The 19,172-nt window shown below is 39.2% G+C and overlaps 1 protein-coding gene across 9 annotated transcripts; it reads left to right on the forward strand.

Moving 5' to 3' along the window:
* The first annotated feature begins 375 nt into the window (after positions 1–375).
* Positions 376–7,404, forward strand: LOC131217058 (uncharacterized). Of its 9 annotated transcripts, XM_058211781.1 has the most exons (6): positions 376–1,000; positions 1,091–1,900; positions 4,551–4,673; positions 5,339–5,542; positions 6,480–6,677; positions 6,989–7,404. In XM_058211781.1, the coding sequence occupies exons 1-6, from the start codon at positions 457–459 to the stop codon at positions 7,216–7,218; spliced, it is 2,109 nt and encodes a 702-aa protein (XP_058067764.1). In that variant the 5' UTR covers positions 376–456; the 3' UTR covers positions 7,219–7,404. The 9 variants fall into 9 exon arrangements, 8 of the variants coding, with proteins under 8 accessions (XP_058067764.1, XP_058067760.1, XP_058067761.1 ...); XM_058211777.1 differs by having other exon boundaries at positions 376–1,900; XM_058211778.1 differs by having other exon boundaries at positions 376–1,900; positions 5,354–5,542.
* Positions 7,405–19,172: the final 11,768 nt, after the last annotated feature.

Below are 19,172 nucleotides of genomic sequence, written 5' to 3' on the forward strand. Positions count from 1 at the left end.
TTGAAAGTTCTTGTTTCCATAGGATGGCTAGAATCCAACTCATCAGATTATTGTAACCATCTGATTGTGTCCATATTAAATGTGGACTGTTGATCGTAGTTTTTTGTTTCTATAGGATGGCTAGGATTTATCTGGTTGGGGAGATCATCTCCCATCCACCATAGTGTCCACCATTGTGTTCAGTTCACTGAACCAAGCTAATGGATTGCTCTTTATATGGTTTTCCTCTTTCTTGGTTGATGTCTTACAATATGATAATTCATGATAGTTTTTACACTTTTACTGTCCACTTATTGATGAAATTCCAAAACCAATGGCGTGATTTGATATGCAACCATTATAAGTCTATTTGTTTTCTTTCTAATATTCCATGTCATTTAATTGAGATTTTCAGTATTTTGCAGCACTTGAATAGTTGTATACAACTCGATTGCTGAATTTGGGATAGACCATTGGATGGAGAAGAATGATCATGGCGCTGCTAACAACATTCCTAGAATCTCTTCTCAATCAGAGCAAAATGAACAACCTGAATTTGGCTTTCAACCTGATTATGGAGGGACCTTGTTTGATGATACGATTTTCCAAACCAATCATCTTCAGGGCATCCCACTGCCCCACATTTTTGGTCGAGGTTCCAAACGAGATTTCGCCAGAAGTTCTCAACCACACAATTTTGGTTTAATGGATGATGGGGAAAATGTCGTCGGCAATCTTTCACTGAATTACGGTGTAGAACCTGATCCTCAGCACATCCTAAATGCGGAGTCCACTTGTCCGTCTCGTGTAGGAAGTATTACCACAAATTTTCAATCTTGCGATCATCGCACAACAACCAGCAGTAGTATCGCTATGAGCGATCCACTCCAATCCGGTAGACCCCAAGGACCACAGATTGGCAGCAGTTTGGGGAATATAGAAGGTAGCGGAAATGCCAGATTTTGGTCCCATGATCATCAAAGATTGATATATCGTCCTGAATGCTTACCTTCACTCCAGCGTAATACCCTCCAAAGGCCACAACTTGATGGAAGCATCTTAAGCCTTGGAATTAACACAACTGATGGAGATCCATTTAATGGTCATGCAGGAACAGCAATGTCTGGTAACACTGTCATGGCCAATGCAATGCTATCGAATAGGCTTAGTGGGCCGCTTATTGATGGAAGTTTTCTTACTACCGGGCATGGAGGTGATAGTGATGTTGGGTTTCAAGTGAATGATTATAGCGGAAGTGGACGCTTTTTGAGCATGCAAGGTAACATGGGAGCCAGAAATCTTCCAAGGAACCATGGCAGGCTGATGGGTGTAACTAACATTGGAGCTGGTCTTAACCCATTCGTCAACCTACAAACACCACAAGTTCAAGGGCCATATCAAGTTGCTGTCCCAAGCAACCAATTTATAGGACTTGGAGGTGTTGGAGATGTAAGATGTACAGATCCTCGTGGGAGCTTCTATTGTAATCCTTTTTCCACTTCTATTCCACCCATCAGTTTCCAGCCGGCAATTCTCAATAATGAGCAGAATAGGTGGGCCACACGCTCCAGTGTAGTTCAGGAACCTGGTATTTTGTCCATAGATCTCAGCAGATCACCTCTTCACGAACAACAACAACAACAGCAGCAGCGGCGGCGGCGGCGGCGGCGTTATCTGCATAACATTAGTGGACCAAATGCTAATATATTTGCACCACAAATTCGCAATCCATACGGTACATTTGATCCATTGCGTGGTTTTACTGCAAGTGCTCAAGAGGAAGCTGGGCGATTTGGACGCACGGATAATCATCACGTGGCCCCTGTCTGGAGTAGATGGAGAACCAATAACACATTACAGCATTGTACGGCACCTCCTGTTGTTGGAACCATAGGCGGCATTGCTGCACAAAGTCATTCAGGTATATTGAAGGTACTCTGGCTCTTTTATTCCAACATTTTTCTTTTTTTAATCTAGATTTTTTTCCCTCTTGAGCAGGCTACATTTTCAATGTAGATAGTTCCATCAAGACTTACTGTTTGATACTGGAGGCTTTTGATATATCAATACAGAAAACATTAAAACTTAGATGATTGGATGTGATCAAATGCACAAATCTTTAGAGTCTCTATTCTCCCATTTCATGCATAGAATCAATGAATGATATGTTTACTTGGGAATTGGATATGAAACAGTGCAAACAGTTTACTTAACCAGAATCATTTCCGCATGTGAGCATTTACTAGCATTCGTAATGAGGTGGGAGCCCTCAAATTGCCATTACCTTTCTTTCAAGTCCAGCTTCACAGCAATGCAATTGCAATCTGAGGCCTGGACCCTTACTCTTGAATGGAAGGCAAGGAAATTAAAATTTGGTTTTTACACTCGCCAGAGTAATAGTTGAAATACAATTTGCTAGTGCATCCTGTTGCACCCTCAGGTTCTTTTCCTTCCTACAGATGGAACTTGAGCTAAGGTTACTTGATTTTATGAAATGCTCGGATGCCGATAGATATGGATATGAAATATGATTTCACAGAATCCTTTACATAGATACAAGCATAAGTAGTCCCATGGTGCATGTTTGTGCCATGATAAAAGTTGCAAATCCAAAAATTGGTGAACCTAATACAACAGGATTTAGTCAAACCACATCCCAGTTTGGTGTCTTTATAGGATCATATCATATCAATGGAAGTATTTCTAAGAAAAAGAGAACCAGAACCTAAATCAGGGTTACATTTAGAAGTGACTTGGGATTCAAGGCTTCACTCATTTCAACTACAACGTGAAATGAGTGAAATTGTTATTTTGGAGTGAAATTGTTATTTTGGAGGAGAAAGACAAACTGATAATCTGCCCAATGGGGCTTCAATTTTCACACCAGCCCAAATCTTGGAAAGTTCAAAACAAAGTTGCCCCACCAAAGGGGTACTCCAGACACGATAAGAATCTTTTATAGAACCTGATCATGTGTGCTGAAAATGCTTTCCTCATGTAATCATGTCTCCAACTCAAGTTGATAGTGTTGTCCAATGTCATCTTGTTTATTGGGATATTTGTGCAATCTGTTGCAACCATCATATTGGGCATTCAGCCCATGTTCGTAAGGATATCCATCATGCAATTCTGGTGAGTATATAATTGGAGAAAGCTAGTATATCTATTTACAAGGCTTTCCTTTAGGATTATATTTTAGTCCTTTCAGGATAATGGGAATGACAGAAATGACAGACCAAAGCAAATTCATCTTGGTTTTGAAATTATCATGTGCAATAGGCATTGATGAATATAACTTCTTCTTTTCTTTTCTTTTTTGCTTTTCTATTTTGAAAAGGATAATTTATTTTATTGGGTATTTCAAAATGAGTTTCACACCTTCAGCCAAACTCTTCACCAAGTGTGAAAAGCATACCATGAATCACACATTTTGTAGCATGTTGTCCATCAATAAGTGGTTTATTAGGTGCAGTTTTACTAGTCCTCAATGCCGAAAACATCTTAGCCATTAGGTAATGCTTTTTCAATGCCTAAAATTTCTTTTAGGGGAGTTATTGATTCTTGTGTCGAACAATGGTTAACGCAGATTCACTTAGAAATTGTAGAGTTGGCATACATGTAACTCAAGTTAAATCATCTAAATGGTGGGATCAGGTTAGATAGGTGATAACCCATACTTAGTTATTAAAAAAACTTTTTATATATATATATATATATATATATATATATATATATATATATATATATATATATATATATATATATATATATATATTAAAATAAATAAATAAATAAAAGAAGAAGAAAAGAAAAGGGGAACAAAAACTCAGATTGAGTTGGCTTAGTGAGGCCAACCCAATCAGATCTCTCAGGACCTAGAAAAATCTCAATTTGGCCACGACTCATTCAATACTCAGTTGACTCGGCCAACTTAAATCTATTTGATAATACTTGAAAAAAAAAAAAAAAGACATGATAAAATTCGACAAGACCCAACTCAACTTGCTATGACTAAAATATATTTTAACCATTAAATACTCTGAATAATCAGTTAATGCTCTCTGAAAATTGTGCCCACACATTCATGGTCTAGACCCCCATCTCCTAAAATCTTGAATATTCTAGGGGAGCCCTCTTGGGTTTTATTTGCCTCACTTGCATGCAATCATATTCTTCATTTTCACTAAAAAAAATTCACTTCATGACTTTTGAGATTACTTGCATAATATGTAATATCTTTGAACCCAAGACATGAACTGGTTGAGTTTGTAAATGTCTTCCATGAATAACTTATCTTGTGAAGAAAACACCACCTAGATGCATGATGATTGATCAAGCACCCACCCAATTCCTGACCTCCCCATAATCCCCAAAATGCACCTATAGTAGGGTTTACTCAACCAATCATCATGCAACTAAGTTTTTCCTAGTAGCATGGCTTGACTTATAGTTCATCTATCACTCTTCATAGTTCACATGCAAAAGGCAGCTTAGTTATGAGATTACCTCTTCATAGTTCACATGCAAAAGGCAGCTTAGTTATGAGATTACTGTTTAAATTGTTACTGCAGGTCTCCATGGCCCAACAAATGGCAGCAGTACCAATTGGAGTTTAAACAACCAGTCTACTTCATCTGCACACCAGGCCCGCACTCCGTTCTTTCTTGAATCCGTTGCGAATGTTAATCACCGAGGTTAGATTGGCCCAAAGCTTTTGTTCATGTTTTAGAACAGTGTTTCAAATGTTATGAGAAACCTTATGTTCTTCTCTCCATTTCTCAATTTGCATTCTCAATTGTTCTTTTCCTTTAATATCCAAGCAATGGACCAGTATGAAGAGCATGACTGCACATTTGTTTTAGGCAACCTGTCTACAGCATGGCAACACTTGTGCCAACCCGGCACACGTGTGCAAGATCTGGCCCATCCATTAGTTGAGTCCCACCATTTAGATGCATGTGAAATCAGCCTTCACACTCACCATGTGGGTGACAACTTCCAAAGGAAACGGAAAAATAAAGAACCTCCATCCATTTGTTCTGTATATTGACCCACCAGATGGGTTAACTGGTCCAATTTTTGTGATGTGCATCTACATAGTGGGACACACCTGATGTACGGCTTATATCCTACCTGCATGACACCTTCAACAACTGTTACTGGCTCACTGCACACAACACACAAACATGCAATACCTTTGTGACCTTCTTCCATTGTTTCTGTTTCTACAATTTTCATTTTCGCAGACATGACAAATTAAAATATGTATTATATATGTACACATGCACGGACCTAAAAATTTCACTTTAGTGAAAATGCAACTTTTTGTGGGAGTAATGCAGTGTGACCATTCTTGCAGAAATGCTCAATTTAGCGGATGCAGGAGGCCTTGTTCACCCTGCTAAAGGTCTTCGTGGTCGAGCTGCTAAGAGTAAATCAATTCAAACAGCTACTGGAGGCAAGTTAACCGTACAAGACAATCTGAGCATCCAGCCCACCAACTGTCATCCCAGTCAAGCTTATGAGAAGAAAGAAATTCGAATTATCCAACCATCTGCTAAAGGTATCTTTCATGTTTCTGATTAGGGGCAGCTTTGCAAGTTGTCACAACTCATGGGCACACATTTACACTGATCTGTCACATCCAAAATCTGGGTCTGATTTTTTAATGGATTTGGAGGCCCATGTGTGGGTGGTTCATATCCCTGAATACCACACCAATGGGACTATTTAACCATCCTGTTTTATGGCGGCACATTTTCTTTTGAACTTAATTCTAGATGAATACCAATTGATGAGGTTAAGGGATTGTGTCAGTTTGATCTTCGAGCTAATACTCCATGTACATCCGGGTCCACAAATTGAACAGTTTGGGTCCATGTGCATGTATGCCATGTGTCCGTTGCAAATGGGTTGGCCTAATTTAGTAAGTTGTTTGCAGGAAAACTTTGCGGTACCATCTGGCATTTGAAGAATGTTATGACCCTGATCTGTACTGGTGGGGCCCATGGTTCAGTGGTCCAAACCATTGATCTGATGGGACGCATGTGAATGGACCATGGCCCAAAAATCTCTCAGATTGGAAGATCCTAGCCACTCAAGTCTTTGGCCTTTTTCCTTTCAGTCGAAGTCGATTGTTGCTGTATTTCTCCTCTTAACTGTCCACTTAGCAGGCAACCAATCAAAGGACTCGGATTCACTTCTCTAGTATACTTCTATGTCATGGTTCATCAACAGGGGACCCGTCAGACTAATTGTCTGGATTCTGAACTAATAGGCCCACTCATTCAAACTGATAAATCTCGGAATATAGTCCATATATCCTGATCAAGGGTCATATAATTCCTCTTGGAACTGGCATCGTGTAGAAACAGTTCTGCTCACATCACCAATATCAAGCCCAAATGCAACTTAGTCACCAGAACGACTCTTCTTGCAGACTATCCCAATTCTGCTAAACTGCAAAAGGTTCTTATGAGTAACACTACTAAAAATTGCAGCATTGCAGGTTTTTCCAGAGCCCCAACTGAATGGACACCATCTCAGCATGGATTTGATGGGTCCACCACATCCTCAGAACAAAGTTACAACCAAAACTACATCAGATGGAGTGAGTGAGCTTTTTTCTCTTCATGCCCTCAACATCAATTCTTACTACACAGTTATAGAGCAAGCTGACAAGAATAACAGAAAAAGAGGTGCTACTTTTGAAATGCACCATGGTAATCAGGACCGTTGATCTGATAGGCCACCACATGGGCTGTCCAGAAGTACACTGGTTGATTCAACCCTACCTTGGTTAGCATTTTAGTTCAAGTTACTGGATGCCTACCAATTGTAAGATGGCATTTGTTTCTGGGCTGTCATCCATTGACATGATGCCCAACAAATCAACGGCCTTGATCACTGTGAGCAAGTACTGGAGGTTTTGAATTTTCTTTTTAATAGAGGTCGATGTGTTTTAGTTCCATATTGCTAGTAATCCAATGTTTGAACATGTTGCCTCCAGGACCTGATGACTATCAATCTTCCAGCTTCCAGACTGGAGAGAAGTGCTACATTTGCAAAAGGGATGTTGATTACGCACCGACAGGCACCATGTCCAGGTCCAGCGGGACAATTCCTACTGCGGTTCTCGCATGCAAGCACGTATTTCATGAGGAATGCTTGTTAAGCATCACTCCCAGGGAACAGGCCACGGATCCTCCATGCATACCTTGTGCCATGGGTGAGCGGTAACATGTCCAACTGCCAATTTTTGTGCAGCACATAAAGGAAAAGGAAAGAAAAAAAAATAAGTGAGAAAATTCTTACCTTATGGAGTCTGGTTTTCAGGTAGTTTTTTGGAGTGAAATGAAACTGTAAATAGCCAAAATTGAAAGATGAGGTTACAAGTAACTAGTCAGGGTGTAGATATGAAAGTGATTATCTTTTTTCCTTTCTAAAGTCTTTAAGACTAAGTTAGTTCTCTTTTATAGTATAGTATATGACTGCATATGTTTATAATTCGGGAGCAGATTAGGTGAGACCCTGGCCTCACCTAAGACACTGCGGCCCTTACCATGGGGCCCACCTTGATTTATGTATTCTGTATCCACGCCATCCATCCATTGTTCCAGATCATTTTAGGGAATGATCCCAAAAATGTAGAAGATCCAAGTCTCAGGTGGACCATACTTTAGGAAACAATGCCATCCAACCCGTTGTTAAGGTCACATAAACCTGGATGAAGATTAAAAAAGAAAAAAACAAATATCAGCTTGATCCAAAACGTATATGGGCCATTAATGATCAATCATCACTGTTTCCCATTACATGGTCCACCTGAGAATTGGATCTGCTTCATTTTTGGGCCATATGCCCTCCCAAAAATGATATGGCAAAATGGATGGATAGCATGGACGTAGAATACATACATCCAGGTGGGCCCCACAGTAAGGGCAGCACCTACTTGGGTGAGGCGGGAAAGCACCTAATCCTCTCTCTGGTTGGTCTAAAATGACTTAATGGTCCAACCCATTGCCACCCTTTGTTGACATGTAACATACAACTGTTAACACAGCTGCTGGATTTTCATTTTTTGGGCCATGTCATTTAGTGAGTGAGGCCCACTTGCATGCCGGGTGGGGTAACTGGCATGCAGAGATGCGTGTGGGCTTAGAAAGGCTCAGACAGCTTGTGGCATGAAATTGGAATATTCCTTGAATAAAAATTGTCTTGTTCCTGATAGAGTACAAACTCTAGTAATCTAAAATGGTGGTAACTCATCCTCCGAACATGTGTCATGCATTTCTGGATATTCAGAACATCGAAATTATGGGCCACAGTGTGGATGGAGCAATCTATAAATTCAATTGGTTGATGTCAATGGAAATCTATAAGTAGACTCAGTGGTCCACATTTAACGGTAAAAATCAAGTTGTTATCAAAATTTTCAGTAAAAATTTTGGATCAGCATCATCCTAAATTCGTTCATCGATTTAGACGGTCTGGATTCCCCGAGAACATTGTCATGTGTATGATGCATGAGTTGGTACCATTTTTAAAGTGATGGTGAACTATAGTAGAAGTCCAGCCGTCTCAGTGTCATTTGAGGAATATGCAGGGAGGTTGGGGAATATATCTAACAGTTGGATTTGGATTTCTTTAAAGTGACCCAAAGCGTTTATTTGATAGGGGTTGTCTTGGATGGGAGATTACCGGAAAATATCTGTGATTGAATATTTCAATCGTTTGATTATATACAGGATATTATCTAGGAATGAAAATTTCAATCCTTTGATTAGAAATGAGTTATGGTAAAAAGAGCCAATTCATCGGACGGTCAAAATAATCCATTTGAAATCTTATATTCTTTAATTTTTCACCATAAAAGGTGATACTCATGTAATCCGTTTGGATTATTGAATGATGACTTAAATTCAAAGGCTAATGTCTCAATTTATTGTATTGTATTGTATTGTATTATATCTGAATATATTTTAATTTTTAAGAAGTGAGGTTTGAAAGTGCAGCTGGCTGATGTTTTGCATGCAGCCCAATCAAATCCATACGTTTTGTTAGAAGGGAGGCCTGACGCCATTTGATTGAACAAGAGGCTGCAATCAAAGATATGGCTCCACATGAGTATGTATTCAAGAAGACAACTTTTAAACATGCTTTGTGTGGGATGTGTACGGAGTAGTGAAGGATCCTTACTCTTGCTCCGGTGGTAGACTCTCAGGAGTTTCAACACCTGGTCAAGGGTTCGAGCATCTATAGGTGGTGAAATCCCACTATAACATGATTGTGTGGGGGTGTGTGTGCGCGTGTTTAAAAAAAAGAAAAAAAAAAGAATGGAGTGGCGAAAAACTCACAAGAGATATGATGAGATGCCATTGATGAAGTATATGCGGTGAAAGGTGAAACGATTACGTACGGCTAACAAACTTTTAGGAAGGTTGGGCCCATCTTTAACAGCACACAGCTCCATCGCATCTCACCACATCCCATCACTACCCAATTCATATCCTTTGCGTGATCCCATCTCTGACAACAGCGGGTCCCATTAAAACCCACTATGCCATTCCCCTGCCAAGGTCGGTAGTGACAAGGACAATACTTAATCCTAGTAATTCAAAAGAACCAAGATATGGTAGAGCCAATCTCTACACAAGACACATGACAAGTGATATATGGCTTGGGTCCAACCATATGGAGGCATGAGAATGGATGTCTTACATTTCAGAAATAAAACATATGAAACAATCCCATCAAATACTTTTCTACCATTTATCCCATTGCATATTTCACCATTGACTATATGTTTTTTTAGTCATTTTAGGGCTTGTTTGGTTTCCAAATTATAAAGGTAAATAGTTGTAAATGGATAACGATTCCGTACTCATGTATTGTGTGGTGGCATCACTTTTTTTCCCCCACATACTCACGCCTTAGTGGAATTTCTCCACCTATGGGTACTCGAACCCTTGACCAAGTGTTGAAACTCTTGAAACTCTACCATCGGAGCAAGAGTAGTGTGGTGGCATCACTTATATTTGACTGTAATGATAACTTAACTATATGTTTTTATTTCACTAAAAATTTAATACTAAAATACTAATTTTATAATATGAAAATTACAATGATCACAATTTACTTTATCTATTTCACACTTCAAATTTTTACACCTTGTAATACCCCTTTAAACAAACACCTCAAAATGATAATGATAGCTCATTTTATTTGCATTTAACAGTTACATATAAGATATATAAGATTGTCCAATAAATGTAATTTCTGAGACCCAAGGGCTTATTTATTACACCAATTTTTCCAGTAAAATAAAATACACTATTACTACAATATTACCGCAACCAATCAAAACTTAAAAATTTTAAATCACTGCAATGAGAAGTCAGGTGAAGAAATTTATAATCATTATACTTTTTTACAAGTATAATTAAAAAAATTAAATCAATATCATATTATTTTAAGAAGAATTTAACATTAAAGCAATATAAAATTATTACTAATTTTTCTATCGATAAACCAATCACGAAAATCCAGGTCAAATATAAATACTTCCAACATAAGGCACAATATTTTATAATAATTACATATTTTTTATATTATATTACTTGGTAATTGGTTAAACAAAGAGTCCCGATTCATACATTATCCTGCCACGTGTATTGTAAAGGGATGAACTTATCTTGGGGAAGAACTTTTAGTAAGTTTACGCAGCCCTACATGAGGCCATACATGAACATCTAACCATTCATCAGGTGGGCCCATCTTCTTAGATTACTAGTTGAAGAATATGGCCGGTTAGCTGGTCTGTTATGCCAAACACGTAGTTTTGGTGGGGGACTGTTGGCTATTTTCTATATCCTTACCACTTTTTATACATGTGAGGCCCACCTGATTTGATGACTGGCCTTATATTTGACTCGGTGATCTATACAGTGGGCCCACCTAATTCACGGCTCGGATGTTCCCAACATGTGGCAGATCGGCACGTGTGGCCGCATGTATGTGTGCGTGCGGAGAGGTGCTTTTTATATAGTTTTCTAAATATGGGACAAAATGTAAGATTTGAGAATCTGTCGATCAATCCGGACCGTTAAACTAGGCCACGAGAACGGCACAATTTGAACCGTTGCTTAAACTTTTTTTCCTCGCTGCACAGAAATGGGCGATGGATGTGATTGTTATAAACTCCCAATCAGTGTGATTCTTGGGCTGCGGATGATTAAAGAGGTGGTCCACTAATTGGACGGTCGAGATTCCGTTGCCGAATTTTACCAGTGATGGGTTGGTAGGATCCATGCCGGCTACATGGTCCAAGACAAACATCGGTTTCTAATCTTCGCATAGAGATACTGTAGTTGAACTTTTACATACAGACTCTCTTTCCCGCCGGCTTGTTATTTGTCAAATACATCCGAGCCGTCCAAGAGGTGGGCCATATGATCGAAATCATATAGGGAAAAAATCAGGTCGTTCTATTCATTGGGTTCGTCACACCTGGGAAATCAATGTGGCAGCCAATTGTCTGATTGGATGTGCAGGTATGGCCCACTAATGATCAGATCAGTCTGATTTTCACGGTAAGTGATCTTCATGTGTAACCCATCTTTGGACAACTTGGATGTTCTCCACCCTTGACACCTGTTCGCAATGGCTGGGGCTGTATTTGAAAGTTCTTATACAATGTCTGTATGTGATCATAGCCCATATATCTATAGATGTGGGCAGGGGCTTATTGGGTCCACCATGATTTATGCATTTTATCCACACTGTCCATCCACTTTCCCAGATCATTTTAGGATATAAGCCCAGGCAGATCCAAGGATCGAATGGACCACACAATGCGGATTGAATTCCCACCATTAAAAACTTATAGGGATCTGCACAAGCTGATATTTGTGTTTTCCTGCACCCAGGTCCATGGTACCTTATCAATAGGTTGCATTGCAAGGCCCTAGGTAGGTTTCTAGGTGTATACCATTATCACCACTGCTTCCTATGGTGTGATCCACTTGAGCATTGGATCCGGCTCATTTTTTTGGATTACAGCCTAAACTGATATGGAAAAATAGATGAACAGCGTGGATAAAACACATAAATCATGATAGGCCCCAGAGAGTCCTGTGTTTACAGTGTCCGTAGGCAGGGGCATGACTCAATCCGAATCGGAAGCGGATTGGCTAGTGTACCTCACACCAGCTATATATCCGCTGTATTCACGTCAGCAAGTTCAGTGGATCTGATCGTAAGGTATGTGTTATATCCAAACCATTCATTCATTTGGCGAGCTCGTCTTAAGGCTTGAAGTGAAAAACAAGACGGATGAAACTATCAAGTGGACCACACTGCAAAAAGTAGCGAGGGATTGAACGTCTACCATTGAAACCCTTTTTGGAGTTACAGAAGTTTTGGATTAATATGAAATTTATTTTTCCTATTAATTCTGATCTTTTTGACCCTATGAACAGATTGGACGAAAAATAAACATAAAAATTATGGTGGGCCCTACAAATTGTGTAACGGTGAAAATCATTGTCTCCGCTGCTATTTGTGGTGTGGCCTAAATGATCTTTGGATATGATTATTTTTTGGATAATGCTCTAAAATGATCTCTAAAAATAGCTGAACGGTGAGGACATAGTAAATACATCACTGTGGGGCCCATGTAATTTGATCTCCTTTGAACCGTCCGTACAACTGGGAGCTCGAGGAGCGTAGTCTTTGCACGACACGTACCTACATCATCTATATAGCTGCTGTCGGGTACACCAGCCAATCCGCTTCCATCCGAATCCACATATTATGTACACGAATTGCATCCTACCCCACTCCGTCTCTCGCCCGCAACGGGCAGCTCAGTGGGTTTTCCCACCGTGATTAATCTGTTTATCTAAGCCGACTATCCTCTTACAAGATTATTTTAATGCATGAACACAAAAATGACTCACATCCGAGGCTCAAGTGGACCACACCAAATAATAAGGTTGGTTGCATTAAAAGCACAAAACATTAAATGACATTGCATTAAATGCTAGAGTCATATGTTGTGTGGTCCATTTGAGCGTTGGATGTGCTTCATTTTTATTTTATCACCTAAAATCATCATAGAAAAGTGATGAACAGCTTGGATAAATGAATAAATCACGGTGGGACCACCCACAGAACTGCTCGTTCAGGGTTAGAGACAGGCGGGGATGGTACGCAATCAGCGTCCGCATATCATAATCTTCTCGCGACAATACGATTTGTTACGGGCGTAGAAAATTGGGGAGAAAACACGTTATTCTCGTACAATCGATTTTGAACGATACGGTAAAAAACATGTGGCTAGTGTACCACGTACCACGACCTGGCTGGTGTGTTAACGTCACAAGTTACGTGGGTCTCATTACGAGGTGTGTTATATCCAAACCATCTGTCCATTTATCCAGCTCGCCGTAGGGCTTGAGCCGAAAAATAAAAAGCAAAACATATCAAAATATCACGCTGCAAAAAGCAACGGCGATTGAACATATACCATTGAAACCCTTTTGGGGTCACAGAAGTTTTCAAGCAATATGATATTTGTTTTTCCTCTTCATCTAAGTTTACCTAACCTCATGAACAGATTGGATGAAAAATATACGTTAAGTTAGGTCCTACTAATGTTTTAATGGAGAGTATTATTGTCGCCTGCTATTTGTTGTGTGGTCCACTTGAGCTTTGGATATGACTCACTTTTGAAGTCATGCTCTAAAATAATATTTTCAAATGCTCTAAACTGATATTTTCAAATAATTGAACGGTGTGGATATAATAAATACATCATTTTGGGGCCTGTATAACTTTTATCTACTTTGAACCATTCGTACAACTCGAGCACGAGGAGCGTTAGCGCTCGTTTGGCACGACACGTACCCAAGCCAGCCAGGTCGGTGGTGGCTGGTACATCAAGCAATCCGCTTCCACGTTATTCTCGTTCACTCGATTTTGCAACACTTAGTACCGAAAATGCCCCTCCCGTGTCGGATTGTAGGGATGTTCAAGATTTTGTATCAACCTCTCGAGAATCACTTCTATTAGACGATCCGAACCCTTGATTAGTGGTGGCCTAAAGATTGGATGGTTAGTTTGTCCAATCGTTGTGATCTGAAATATTGGCCATAAAAAGTGCAATGGACTCGATGGACCGTTCAGATGGTCGTTGTACCCTAAAACTTCTAATCGAGTTATTTGATACTCCTGCTGTGTATGATGTTTGATACACAGGCACTCAGAAATTGCATACGTGGGGCATACATTAACTCGAACCAAACCGACTAAATTGTGGAATTCGCAATCACTAAATCACAAACCGAAAATTAGACTGGCTGAATAATCATAACCTCTGATTATTGGACAGTCGTTTATTGAAACAAGGCTATCGGATTTTATTTTTATTTTTAACTGACTAATAAATACCGACCAATCAGATAGTCAGATAATCAAATAAGCTCAATTTTTTTTATTCATAATATAAATAAATTGGGACCATTAATTTGGACAGCTGAACTTGATCTAATTTTATTCCACATATGCAATTTCTTAGTGCCTGAGTATCATCCATCACACTGCCAGATTATCAAAGTTTACATCAACATATATTGTATACCAAAATACAGTGTACATGAGATGTATGGGATCAGTCCCCATCAATACATGATACATCCCTCCTAGGGGTGTACATCCAGTCGAACCGAGTCAAGCTAGCCTCAACTCGAACTCGGCTCGGCTCAGTCCTCGAGCCTAACTAGCCAGCTCAACACGGTTCGGTCAGTAGCCCGGGCCAGCTCGGGCCGAGTTTGAGCCAAGATCAAGCCGAGTTCGCCATTAAGGCATTTCCACAAACACCTGGATTGCATCGTCAACATCACTCTGTATGTGAAACAGAAGTAATGGTTTTACAGGTATTTTACCAAACACCTTCTAAGCAACATAAAAACCAATAAAAACCAAGAAAAAAAGGGGGGGGGGGGGGGGGGGGTTATTTGTTTCATGTACATACCTTCCTTGCCACTAGCCACACTTTGTTGAGTCATTTTATTAAACACTTGGTGAGCAACATCAATGGCAAAGTAACCGAGTCACCGAACTGGTTCGATCTGAGTTTGATTCGAGTTGGATTCGAGCTGGATTCGAGCCGAGTCGAGTCGAGCTAGGGCCCATTCGAACTCGGCTCAAACTCATTTTCGAGTTCAAAAAAACAACTCGACTTGGCTCAAACTTAGCTTTGAACCGAGTCGAATCGAGCTTTTTCGAGTCGAGTCGAGCGAGCTAACTAAGCTAGCTTGGTTCGTGTACACCCCTGATCCCTCGCCTACCAGAACACTTAAAATCATGCCACACTATTCATCACTTGATTCAAATTGAACAACTTGACGCCAAGCGCCGAGATAGTCAAATACATCAAATGCGATTGTATATGACCGAAATCTAAGAAAATCGGTCACCTATTTAACCATTCGTAAAATAATTATCAGATGATGAAGTGATTGCCGGAAGGTAATGTTCTTTCTCAAAGATAAAGATAAGTTGTAATTTAGACTTCCATACATAACAATTTTAACATATGGGTGCAATTAAACCAAAAATGAATACTTACTACGAGTCATAAGGAACAACTACAGTAAGTCTTTCTGAAAGAACTACTTGTATTAAAAAATGTAATAGTCCAGCATATGAGTATAGACTTGGATTACAGCAACTCTTAGGATAAAGCTTAATTTTGATAATGAAAAATAAATTTAATTGGTTTATTGGATTGGTATGAGACAACTTGCTCTGTTGATTTCTTCTGCTATTTATAGGCTTTTCTGGAGGAGAAGAATCATCTAGATGATACACTTCATATTCAACTGTTTCTCTTCTGTACTTCGACGATTATGGCAGTTGAATCGTTGCTACATTTGGTCTTGCAGATTCTTATGTCTCTTCTTTTCTTCCTCACACGTGTCCTTTTAACCGTTCCTTTCCACTTCCTATTCAGAATGTCTCTATGCCGTTCGTTTTATTTTCGGATGCCTCTCGACCACCCCCTTACACTCTACTTGTGATTGCCTCTCGGCTGCCCCAAGTATCCTCTTTTACATGCTACATATTTTCATACAATAATACGCATTCGTTCTTAATTAGTTGTTCCAAGAATTATCAGAAATATGGTACAACATTGCCCTCTACGTTGCCTCGCCTTTAGTTGAAAAGGTGAGAGCGACATTGGTTCAACGTTCGGCACAATAAATGTGATTGCTCAACCGACCAAAAACATCAAATTCAATCATCTTGGTCGAACTTGGGAAAAATATCAAATTTGGTTTTCTTGGTCAAAAAATGTCAAAGTCAATTATTTTGTTTGAACTCAGCCATTTTGATCGAAAAACATCAAATTCAGACATTTTGGTCAAAAAATGTTAAAGTTGGTTATTTTGTTTGAACTTGGCCATCTTGATCAAAAAATATCAAATTCGGCCATCTTAGTCGAACTCGACTATCTTGGTCGGAAAACATCAAATTTGACCATCTTGGTTGAATCCGGCCATCTTGATCGAAAAATATTAAATTCAACCACGACAATGGAGACTTTTGGTTAATACACTCAAGATAAGGCCCATGGTAGACCGAGGTACTAATACAGGCGAGAACTTGGCTTGATACTTCTTAGGCCAGTTGCATGATTCGATCATGATTCATATGATGTGGTTTAGCCACTAGTGGTAGTTCCAGACCTACCTAGTTTTGTTTTCTATGATACGGTCGATTCTTAAGGAAGGGTTGCCCCCTTGTATACCTTGCTTTCTTTCTTCAGGAATGACGTTCCTGACCTCCCGTTCCAGTCACTTAAACTCAACAGGCATCGAAGTGATCCATATCTTCTAGATAAAAACAGGATGAATATTACATTGTGGGGGAGGTACTGGTGGAACTGGCACCAGGTTTCCCACCGAGCTAACCTCAAATTTTAGTTGAGGTCTTGTTGGTGTTCTTTCAGCGATGATAGCCATCAACCAGTTTAAGTGCTCGGTCTAGGTGGCCATCCATCTATTGAAGTTTCTAGTCTAAACCCAAGATTACTCAACCTGAGCTCGTGATTACTTTGCAATATGTTGAATCTCCATTTGCATATCATATAGCCCAACCGACATATCTCAAGTGAATCAGTCCTAGATGATGATGCCCTATCTTGATTTGGAGGATTGGATACCGAGTTTGGCAACAACTCAGGCGTTGGTTGTACTTGCATCTCCTCTTTTAGCGTAGGAGGTTCACTAACTCCAGAAGTATTACGAGTACCTCTTCGGCCCATGCTTTACTATTGATCGGTATGTTTATCAAAATTTTAGCGTCTCATCAGGCGTGCAAATCATTGTTGGCTCTCAATTTATTTTTAATCACATGTGGTGTGTGTGAGCATGCCAGAATCAATTGTGCGGCTTGATTTAAACTGAATAACTCGACTCCAAGCGTCAAGATAAGCAAATACATCGAATGAGATCATATATGAAAAACTTGAGAAAATCTGTCGCCTATTTAGCCACTCACAAAATAATTATCAAATAATCAGGCGATTGTCGGAGGGTAAGATTCTTCATCTGAAGATGGGTTGCAAGTTGCCTTCCATATGAAAAGACTTAACATATGGGCATAATCAAATGAAAAATGAATACTTACAGTCAACCAAAAGGAACAACTATAATAAGTCTTTTCGAAGGAATTGCTTGTGTTAGAAATGATAATAGTCCAGCATATGAGCGTAAACTTAGATTACAACTAAAGATTACCGCTACTCATATGATAGAGCTTAAATATGAAAAGATAATTTTGATTGGTTTGTTAGAATGGTATGAGATAACTTGATCTATTGATTTCCTCTACTATTTATATGTTTTTCTATAGGAGAAGAATCAGCTAGATGATATGCTTCATATTCAGTTATTTCTCTTCTGTACTTCGATGGTTATGACAGCTAAATTGTTACGCATCTTGCCTATTGGTCACCCTTAGTATCATCTTTCACATACTACATCTTTCCATGCAATGACATATATCCGTTCTTGATTGGTTGTTCCAAGAATGGTCAGAAATATGATAAAACAACTTATAAAGTAATCTATAATAAGTTAGTATTTTATTTTACTTTATTAAACATATTAGTATTATATTTTACTTTGTTTGCATTTAATGGCTAAGATTGTCCAATTTGGTACCTAATATTGTAGGTTAAATGCTTTAAGGTGGGCCGAGTAAATGGTTGATTTAGATCATCTGCCGTCATACATGTGGCATAATTCAAGTATTTTGGTCGGACATCCCCCTCTTATATATCCTTAAGATGCCCTACTCAATAGAGTTGTAAGGCAGGGTTTGGAACATGTGGGCCATGGTAAGTGATCGATACCGTTGATCCAGTTGGCCCTGTTGTCTCATGTTTTAAATTTGTCTGTAACCGATTCTGTTGATGCCATCGATAGACCATTCGATCTCATTGAGCAAATGTGGATGATGTTGATGCCATTGATAAACCACTCGATCCAATCGAGAAAATCTAGAAAAATACTATTTGATTGCTGGACAATTTTAGAAGTTGTTACTTAGTGGCATCGAAGGATCTTCGATGTCATCTACTGGTCTTCGATATCTGTCGATGCCAACAAAGGTCTTATCGAGTATCTGCACAGAGTTGCCTAAGTGTGTAATCTATTTCTTATTCTGGTTGCGTAGTATAAATTAGGTGTAATTGGGATTTGGGAGAGATTTAAGGCTTTCTAAGGTGTTCTAAAGGATTCAAGGGCGTAGCTAGGATTTCAAAGGATATTTAAAAGTTATTCAAATTGGTAAGATCTATTATCTTTTGTAATTTTACTTTCTTAGTGCATTAATCATCACTTTGCACCATGATTTTTTCCGCAAGAGTTTTACCATGTAAGATTTAAATTATCTTCTTGTTAGGTTTATTTGTACGACCATGATTGCAATTACTTTGCTTGATTATGATCCGTGTGTTTCCACGAGTCCCAACTTGACCCACCATCAATGAGGGATGGCCAAGAGTCTATTTCCGATATCTTAACTCATCAATCAGTGGCCTATAAAAAGAGTGATGAAAAATTGCACGGGTGATCCACTTTCAGTGTATAATTATTAGTCATGCTTTTGTTTGATGAGTGGGC

Source organism: Magnolia sinica, chromosome 10 (assembly GCF_029962835.1).
Source record: "Magnolia sinica isolate HGM2019 chromosome 10, MsV1, whole genome shotgun sequence".
Taxonomy (NCBI): domain Eukaryota; kingdom Viridiplantae; phylum Streptophyta; class Magnoliopsida; order Magnoliales; family Magnoliaceae; genus Magnolia; species Magnolia sinica.

Coding starts and splice junctions, on each gene's coding strand:
- LOC131217058 (XM_058211777.1), top strand. CDS start 457: ATGGAGAAGAATGATCATGGCGCTGCTAACAACATTCCTAGAATCTCT. Junction 1,901..4,550: donor TGCTGCACAAAGTCATTCAG/GTATATTGAAGG, acceptor TTGTTACTGCAG/GTCTCCATGGCCCAACAAAT. Junction 4,674..5,338: donor TGCGAATGTTAATCACCGAG/GTTAGATTGGCC, acceptor CCATTCTTGCAG/AAATGCTCAATTTAGCGGAT.